Source organism: Oryzias melastigma, linkage group LG21, assembly GCF_002922805.2.
Source record: "Oryzias melastigma strain HK-1 linkage group LG21, ASM292280v2, whole genome shotgun sequence".
NCBI lineage: Eukaryota > Metazoa > Chordata > Actinopteri > Beloniformes > Adrianichthyidae > Oryzias > Oryzias melastigma.
In genome coordinates, this window is record NC_050532.1 from 15595024 (window position 1) to 15605370 (window position 10347).

Sequence of the window (10347 nt, forward strand, 5' to 3'; positions counted from 1 at the left end):
GCTTGCAGCCTCATGAACATTTTCGTTTTGTGTTAGATGAAAATTACAACATTATTGTAAATTATTTATTCATGACATGGGAAAGCCGACCGACTAAAGCTTTCTTAGAACACTAAATATAAAAGATCTAAACTTGTTGATTTTAATTTTTTTAATCTCCTTTGGCAATGATGCAAAACTTGAAAATGACCTTGACATCCTCCTCCATACATGTATTAAGTATAACTTAGTTGATTTAAAACTATATATAAAAAATAAATAAATAAATGACCGTATATAGAGAACTGGACTGAGTGGATGTGATGCCATCAGTAGAATATTCCTTTCCTACAGCTCCAGTGAAATGAAGCCAATTCAGTAGCCATTTTTACGGATTATGAATGTCACCATGATGGAGTCAGATGACAGGGATTGGTCCGAGTCAACGTCTCTATGGCAACGTCTGTCGCTAATCGTAAGTAAGTTTGTTTATAGTCCTGAGTTATAGCTGTTTATTTCTCAATAGAAGTCTATAGGATTTCTTGGAGCCAGCGGGTAGTTCCTATTTGGAATATGAAGGGGAAAGGGTGACTCAGTCCAGTTCTCTATATACAGTCATGGGTCACTAAGAAAAAAAAAATCAAAATAAAACTTGTTTAAATGTCAGAATAAAACAGTTTCTCGTTATTTTCGCATGTCTTCGTCTAGTCCTTTAACACAGACATGAGCTCACAAACACTCAAAAATTCCTTAAGGACCATTTTCCGAGTGAGCAGTCAGCATGACCGGCTATTTAAATGAATGCTTGCTTTACATAATTTATTCACTTTTTCTCTGAGGCATGACATATTCTCACAATAAAATATGACCCATGTTTACATTTGTTCATGACTTCTTTTGGGCTTTTTGTTTTCTTTTTTCCATTATTATGACTATCAAAACATTATTTTGAAAGAAATAATTCTACACGGCTGCCCTCCATGTGCCACTGCATCTGCAAGCAGAACAGAGTTTGTGACACATCATCCAACCCGTCACCCATGAGGAATAACAAAGAGTGCCATTTAAACCCTCCCTCCCCCTTTCATGTTACAGTGCACCCGGACATTTTTCTCCTAACTTAACTTATATTGATGAATTGTGTGGGTAACCTTTCTTGAATGCTAAAAACCCCGGTTCTAACCTCACGGTGGAATGATTTCCCAGCAGAACAACAAGAGGGAAAGTGGATGAATTAGCATTTGGAAAGTTAAAAGCCTCCTGTGATGGTTACTGGCTGAGAGCAATGGGAGGTTTTCTCCTCCAGAATGGCTTTACTTTTCCACAGAGGCCCATTTCAAAACCTTTTTGGGGACTCTCTGGTGTTCTTGTTGCTTTTACATACTTGGACGTATAGTGGTCTACAAGCACTGCTACCAACACCTGGTGGGCGATACATTTTCAGAACTTTCCAACTGTGAAGTGGCAGTTTGACACATCTGGGAGAAAAAAAATACAAAACATGTACAGTATTTTTCAGAGTACAAGTCACATTGTTTGTACAGTTTAGCCAGGGGTGCGACTTATACTCACAGCTGACTTAAATGGGATTTTTAAAAAACATAAATAGGTTCATATATTTACCATTTTCCTAGTAATAACCAGCGTTTTTTTTTTTTCAATTACAACCACTAGAGGGCACTGTAGGTGGGTATATCAGTATTTGCTACAAACAGCAACGCAGAAGAAAAAGCAGCATACAAAACAAACATAGAAAGGAATCTGATTATTCTCATCTTGAACTTTATGATATTTTTTCTTATTTACATTGAGGTTAGCGTCTGATTCATGAACACATTTTTGGACAAACATTGAATTTGACTAGCGTCAAAAGAGCCAGTGGACGAGAATTTGACATTTAAATTGGCGAATTTGTTCAGAAGCATTGCACCTTTTTCTTAAAATTGCAAGCTATATTCTGAAGCAACTTATATATATTTTTCGTCTTGAGTATGTTTTTTTTTGCTACTTATACTCTGGAAAATACAATACAAGAACTTACAAAAAGTTAAAACAAAAGACAGAAACACATTAGCAAAACTAAAGTAGGTTATTTGAAATATCAGCAGAACAAAAGCCCAAAATGACTATTTTTTTTCAGTAAAGGTGTGCATAAAAAATGAACATTTCATCAGCGTGTCTACAGTAGTTACATGGCACTAATCTTTAATTGTACTTTCTTAATAGGTTTAATGTCCCATTATGATTTGATAACTTGTGCCTCAGCTGGAACTCAACTGGGTTTAAATGATCCTCCATAAAAACCTAAGAGGCAGAAAAAATACTACCAGGGCAACATCTGTGCTTTGTAAATCATTCGCACTGCTTATCTGAATATTTAATAGAGAGGCACAAAGTTGTGTAACAGTGCTTGTAATTTGGAGTGTTCATCAGAAGTGGGACATGTACAGGGATTAGGCAGTCTCATTTTGTTACTGTGAAATGTTACCGTCTTTCACAATAAGATGACAACATGACTACCATGCACAACAATAGGGTGATATGATTTTATTTTCTTGTCAGTCTAAGTTATCTTGGGTCATATTTTTTTATTTTAGAGTCGTAAATGTTTCAGCCCATGACATAAAAACTCATGACATTGGGTTATCTTTTATCATGCCTTCTGTTGCACTCGGTACATTTATAAATCTGAGTAATGTCCACCATAATAATTGTATGGTAGGTGTCACGATAATACCATGCATTACTGTCCACCAAATCTTCATTCAAAGTGATGATTATTTGTGCCAAAAAAGAAAAATAATGTAATTTTAAAGCAATTTGAAGTGAGGTAACACATGAAATCTGGAACATCTGATTTAAATTTACTGCAAATAAAATAAAAACCTTCATGTGAGTGTTAGTCAAAAAATTAGGAACCCATTTAAAGAAAGTCTAAATATGAAAGTGAATGAGTGTGAATAAAAAATGAAATATCCTAATATTAATAATGAGGTAGAATCCTGTTTGTCAGTTTTACTACAAATTCAGGTTTTTAGTTTTCGATGCTTCCGCTAACATCATGAAAAAAGTAGCTTCTCTTCAATTAGCTACATTTTTAACACATGCTGATGTCATGAGTAACCACTATTTTCAGATGAAAAACGTACAATTTTTGTCAACCCTGTTCAAATCTTTACAGTGGAGCTTCTATGTGAGTAGAATGAAAATAAAACTAAAAATAAATTGAAGTATTAACTATATTAAATCAATTATTAGTCACCCATGTTTTCATTTTGTCATTGGGATTACGTTATGCTTCTGTATTTATTTAACCATAACAGCAAGCTGGAGGTAAGAATACCATGTAATGACACTGTATGAATCCAGAAAGTTAGAAACCAGTGATGAGAATATTGATACTTAATATAGATTCCTGTACATCACCAATTGTGGTACTGACTACCCCATAAATTACTGATTAATAAATGAAAAAAATAATAGTGCGTGTGTCCTTTTTAGATATTTTTGGTTATTAAGTGAATTACTCCAGTGTTTTTTTGCTGGAACACCCCCCTGCCCACATCATAGTGAACTGCCCCATGAGTCACATGACCAGAGGAGCTGTGAGTTGTGGGTGTTACCCTTCAGTAGGTGATTTTATATTTTTGGTAATGGTTTTAACCATCAAAGTTGTTATCGGGCCAGTTTTTGATGGTACCACCAATAAAAAATTAGCAGTATTTGCTATCAGTGACTGGTATTGAACAATCTGTATAGTATTGAATCTAAAAACGTGTGGTATCACCCATCATTATTAGGAAACTAGACCGTCATGTCACACGAAGGATGTTAAAAGCATTAAAAAAGCAGGAGTCCCATTCCCTCACCGTGTTATATATTAAACATTTTCTGTAGAGAGGTTCTTGCAGATCCTCCATGTGCTCCTCCGAAACACAAGAGACCTGATTGTGAGTCACTCAAGAGGATTGTTGTTTTCAATAATACACATAAGTGCATTTCAAAACTGCTTTTATGCCTTTCAGACACACCATGTCTCAAAGACTTCAAGGATCTTTTCTTTCTGATAAGTGGTACGATATTGCTATTTTTTCTTACAGCTAAGGTCATGTCACAAAGTCTGTTTCAAATTGAGTCAAAGTTAATTAAGTTATACCTAAATAACACTCTTAATGAAAAAAAGAATGGGTAAGTCAATTTTTATGACTTAATAATGTACCAAAAGTTGCAAAGAGTTGATAATACCATTCAAACGAGAAAAAAAAAATCACATTAAGTGAATATTGATATGGCTGTTTGTTTAACTGGCACATTTATTTTAATGTATATTCAAGTCATGAAATAAAAATAGGGAGATTTAAAGTGTTTTATCCACACAAACCAAATGTCCTCCCATCATCTATAACACGCTCTCAACCAGGTGACTTGGTGCCACAGCCTCCGCCAGCACACTCCGTCTTCCAGCACAAGGTCACTCCAAATCATAAAGTATTTCCCCGGGCAGCAGGCTCATCTGTCAGTCTGCGTTTTCAAAGGAAGTTTGATGAATAGTTATTGTTGGTTTGTCAAGCCTTCAGACTTCTTAACTTGGTCCATCCATAACAAGAGCTGGTGTGATGAATGCATGAATCATAATGGTGGACCAGTAAAAAAAAGTTAAACTCTGCTGATTTGAGTTTCAAGGGTGCATGAAGTACTGCTGCAACATCATGAAATAATCCCCCATTGAGTAGGTGTAATTCTATTTCTAATTTGTTATGTTTTTTATTGATTTCTTTTTAATGCTCAGTTGTATTCCTCCAGGACATAACTCATTCTCACAGCTTTGCTTACAATTGCTTTAGGGATCATCACAGAGAATAAAGTTAGTAAAGATGGTCAGCGTGTCAGTTGAGGCTCTCAGTGACAGTTTTTACGGCTCTTTCGTGAAAAGGCAGATCTTCAGACTACAAGATTTGCAATCACAGAAGTGTTCAGGAAAGGTGCAAGGACGATCCCGGTGAAGAAGAAGAAGAAGGAGAAGAAGAAGAAGTGCGTCATGGAAAAGAGAGGAGTATTAATCTCCACCACATCTCTCAGCCCTCGGGTGCTACAGGTGGGTCACTACACCACAGTGTTCCTCTGCCTGTACGGAGGGGGAGGCAAAACATTACCTGCTTTCATAGCAGCCTCGGACAAGTATTCCTGATTTTCGGCCACTGCGGGTCGAATGCGTCCATTCTGCCGGTAGAAAAAACGAGTGCTGCAGTCCTGCAGGTACTCGGGGTTGTGCAATGAGGACTTGGGAGGGAGACTGTGCTGCCAGTATTCTGGATTGTCAAAAGTGGCTTTCTTGCCTTTCTTTTCCAACATGATGGTGTTGCTGGTGACGTCTGAATGCGGAGCTTTTCCTGAATGTCCTGGATGTAAGGTGTGTGACGGATACGACGAGTGGGGAAGGTGGCCAGGGGTTACTACATATCCAGCGCTGGAAACTTTGTGGCTTGAGGTTGATGGATTCACTGTCTGCTGAACTGATTGTACAGTAGAAGGTGTAGAAATTAAGCTAGCAACAGCCAATCTGCTTTTGTCCCCGGGGTTAAGGAATGTATTCAGGTACAGTGGCTCGTTGACGTAATCATCCCCGAATGAGGGCTGGCTTTTCGGGGCTGCAGCTGCTCTGGCCAAATGCAGGGTGTGGCAACTCGCTCCATCGAACGTCACATGGGCATCCCCATTCCTGCGACGTGTAACGAAAGGGTTTTCCTCAACGGGGTGGGGGTAATCTAACCAAAAAGAGAAGGCGTGCAGTAGTTTAGCAAACACCAGGAGCCATTTAGTACACACAAACTTTTCCTAAGTTTATTTACTTTGTACAACAGATTTAGACGACTTCAGATTGAACAACAATTTGAAGTTAGTTTTTTATTTTTAAAACTGTGACTGAACCTGATACGTTCTTGTCCCTCATAGCAGCTACGAAGCCATCCTTGTCCTTATCCTTTGCACCGCGTTCAGCCAAAGCACCAGTGGGGTCGGCGCTGTAACGCTGCCCACTGCTGTCCTCTGTTCCACCTTGGGAAGCAAAACCCAAAAAAAGTAGAAAGACAGAAGTCTAAAGCACATAAAAATGAACGAACCAGACTAAATGTACATTGTGTTTAGATGAACAAAAGTAATCAGAATAAAAGCCGGATCAGAATAAAAATGAGTCATGCCAATGGAATACTCCGACCCGATCAGACTCATTCGGTTAAAAATGGTCTTTCTGATCAAATTATTTTATGCTGATTGTTGATCCAATCGTGCTGTGTGTAAACCATTTATTGGGATTGTGTGTCATCACTTCGCAGGATTTCACGTCATACGTAGATGGTGTGGCACTCCAGAGGAGGCTTCCGGAACAGGGCCGGCAGCAGCTTTGCACGAGCAAACTGTCTGGCAAAGGAGAACCGTGTCTCTGAGCAGAGCAGCTTCATTTCTACGAGCAGGGGAGGGTCCTTGTTACGGTGTGCGCTCCAGAGGAGGCTTATGAGTGCAGTTTGTCCGGCTGCTCTGTGTTTACGAGCCTCTGGACTCAGGGAAACCATGTTTCTCGTGAAAATTATGGGATGGTGTATGAGCGGGTGGAGGGGGCTTTTGGAGTTCAAGCAGTCTTGAGACTCAACCGTGCAAATAACCAAGTGAATTTGTGTTCCCGATTCTGTCCAGACAAAATAAAAGCTGATGTTTTCGCATGTGTTTATGTGCGGCCAGGATGCACATTGCCCACACGGATTTTAAGAGCGTTCAAGGATAAATGTTGTTGGAACCCTAACCCTTCCTCCAGGTCTGTGCGGCCAAGAATAAAGCACTGGTCACACAGATTAATAAAATAATGAGTAAAATGACATTTAAAAATAATAATGTTAATATTAATAAAAGCACTCTCATAAGATCCTCTCGCTTTATGCTGCAGCATTTTTTGTTTACAACTTCTTCTACGGCCGTTTGTGGTATTTTAGATAGTTCTGCTCTTGTCAAAATGGTTTATTCTGATCAAACGTGTGGTAAATGTAATTTTTTTTATAACTGGATAAAGTTTTCAGGGCCCATGTACACAGTTCAATTCTAATCTGATCATTGATCAGATTAAAGACATTTTGCAATGTAAACACAGCTAGTGCATTTGGTTTGTGCTTTACTTTTTTATTTTGGAAGTTTCATCCTATTAGTGTTATTTATTTATTTATTTTATATATAAAAAAATTTAAAAAAAGGTAAATTCAGAGGAGGATTTGACATGAAACATTTTGTTTTTTTAAGGGGACATCCCCATTACTTACAATCAGAGAGAAAATGAGAAGCAAAAAAGAAAAAAAAAACAATAATGTGGTTCACAGTCTCACTTTACAGACAGACATTCACATACATCCACATCAGTGGCAGAGCTACAACATTCTAAATTGTTGGGGCATAAAACTTTGGTTGGGTGGCAAATAAGAACATTAGGGTGGATGGTCATAACAAATGAAAGGATCAAAAATGTGTATTTCAAACTGTTTCATTTATTCAAAGCTTCTTTAAGCATTTACAATTTTTAAATAAGCTTATAATGATGATTTCTTGATCTTTCTCAGCAGTTATGTTAATATTGACTCAAAAATTGGGGAGGCAAAACTTTTGCTGTGGGGGTAGCTCCTCCCCTTGCCTCTCGCCGTAGCTCCGCCCCTGCCCCACTTCTCCATATTCATCCAATGACAGTGCACAAAATATGAAACATAATGCATACACTTTAAACAGAAAATAAATTAAAAACAATGACAAGTATGTTTTGAATGAATTAAAAGAGCTTCCTAAATGTTGACAGTATTGTAAGAGGAAAATTGAAGTAAAAAAAAAAAATAAAACCCTCATCATGGAGGACATTTTACCCTGATTCTTTTTTTACATGTAGGAACACAAAAGATTTTCTTATTTCAAAGGCACAAGTGTGAATTTTAGGACACAAATATTCTTTTAAATATTAAGTTAATATTAAGTCAACTTCATTTAAATACTAAAATCACCTTTTCATTTTTTGCGTTTATTAAAAAAGGTTTCAAGCATTTACACCATCATACACGACTTTACTTCACCTTGTCCTGCAGCGAGAGCCGAACCAGCCATGATCTTGCTTGATCTCGGGGAGGCCTGCCTCCTCAGCGTTCCGTTACAGCGAGGGTCATCCGGGCCGACGTGAGCAAACCTGCTACCAGAAGTAAGTTCCTGTGGAGAAAGGCTTCCTCCAGACATGGGTGGAACTGCTCTGGGGAGGGAGGCCAGTATGTCCTCTAAACTCACACCGGGATCCTGGCAGCTGAACTGGGTCTGTGAGGAAATGAAAAAGAAAAAAAAAGAAACAGATCCAGGGATGAGTGATGTTAATAACCACTTTGGTTCCCAAAATGAATGGAGGTAGAAGATCAAATGTTCAAAACAAGTCAGCATGGGCATAGAATATAAAATAATGAAAGTTGCAGCTTAAAAGAAAAACGGAGAACACTTAGTGTCTAAAGAAACACTAAATACATCAAATGTTTTTCTCAATTTTTCGTCTGTTGTATTTGAAAGTGACAGGCAGTGAAGACAAACAGCAGGACCTAACAATGACATAACAGCAAGGCGAGCATAAACAACTTAATTAAAAAGGATTTTAATTAAAAGGTTCCTTGCAGCAGAAGCATAAAGTAACCATATCGCCTGCTCCCTGCTGTGTGTATTTAAACCTGTAGTGGCAGTCAAAGAAAAAGAGCCTCTCAGAAGCTGCAATTTCATTGCTTTTGTACCTTTATTTTATTTTTTTTCCTAATGCACATAAACTTTCACCTTGTTTTCCTTCGATTTCAATCTTAGAACATACAGGGAAATATGAAACTAACAATGTCATGGCTGTTTTGCTTGAAGTAAGAGAAATACCCACACAAAGAAAGGATAGAAAATGACAGCATTGAGGTGTCAATATCAGCTACTGACAGGATCTTGCCCAAATCTCAGAGAAAAATTTCTACCCAACTCCTGCCGCTCTGCAGAAACTGACCCAGAAAACAATATATTTTTTATTATTTTGGCTAAAAAGACCACTGGAAACACTTTTACAAAAGATTAGAAGATGATCACAGTGGGACTTTCCAGAGTATCCTAAAGGCCTACAGTTTTGGGGGAAGAACACATTTTTAAAATGATATATACTTAAAAGCTTATTTTAAATAAGTCCAAGTAGGCAATTTTGAACATTGGTTCATGAGTCACAAAAATATGGGGGACTAAAAGAAATCCAGCCAATGAAGATTGAAAATTAACAGCATGTATTCACCTAAATAACCAGTAATCTGCATTGACTTTATCCTGTATACAGAATTTTATAATATCGAAATTTTGATGCACATATCTCATTGTTTTCTATTTTCTCTGGGCTCCGAAATATTTCCAGGTTCCTAAATTACAATAGAATACCTTGCTGGAGTCCACGCGGGAGTGAGGCGTGTATGCCAGAGGTGGAATGTTGAAGGAGTGGGGCACCAAGTACTCCTCTGCATCCATCAGGTCCTCGAGTTCCTCCTCCTCCAGGAGGCTCTGGAAAAACTTGCTGTCATTGGGACTCGGCAGCTTCATTCGGTCGTCCCCCTAAAGAAATATTATTATGTGGCTTTAAGTGTCCTTGTGTCATTTTATTTGAGAAACTAATGATTTGAGCATGTTCGAAGGGCCACAAGGACAACCATAATGGAAGAGAGAAAAGCTTGTAATGTGATGGGCTTGGGGGGCCTCGAGGGCCGACATGCTGCAGATTTTTAAGAAATCCTGCCTTATCTGCAGCTGATTACCTGAATCAGGTGTGTTTATTCAATAAGGAGCTTTAATAGCAGGTTAGAACATTGACCCTCAAGAACTAGAGTTTGAGACCCGTAGGAATAGACCAGAGATCTGGAATTTTTAACACTTTAAGAGCCACTTGAGTCCTTTTCTCACTAACAGCAACCCCTTTTTAGGGAAATAAGATACTTATTTAGGTTAGTAACACTAATGTGATAAATATATTCAAGCTTTTGTTTATTGTTTTTTGTAAAAATATAAAGAGAAAATAGCATTTTTTCCAAATATGAAATAGCTTATAACTTTTGACAGGTTTACATGACTTTCTTTCAAAATAAAAGACACCCTCTACCATGTAGGATCGTCTCAATTCAGCAAACGTAGTAGTAGCTAGTTTTATGTCAGCAGTGATTAAAGGAAAAAGCAGTTAACTTTAAAGTTTGGGGTCCATCTATGCAAGAAATATATAAATCTAACAAACCAATATGAAATCAGACCTAATTTAGTGACACTAATGGTATTTTTCAAACCAAAAGTTTCACCCAAAATCCTTGA

General features: G+C 37.7%; 1 protein-coding gene across 1 annotated transcript in view; it reads right to left on the reverse strand.

Moving 5' to 3' along the window:
• Positions 1 to 9: 9 nt before the first annotated feature.
• Positions 10 to 10347, reverse strand: part of LOC112155138 (receptor tyrosine-protein kinase erbB-4) — a gene marked incomplete in the record, with an annotated part of 293012 nt that continues 282674 nt past the window's right edge. The window contains 5 exon segments of the mRNA XM_036209624.1: positions 10 to 4500; positions 5133 to 5744; positions 5908 to 6033; positions 8076 to 8307; positions 9433 to 9603. Of these exon segments, the coding sequence (XP_036065517.1) occupies positions 4496 to 4500; positions 5133 to 5744; positions 5908 to 6033; positions 8076 to 8307; positions 9433 to 9603 (1146 nt within the window).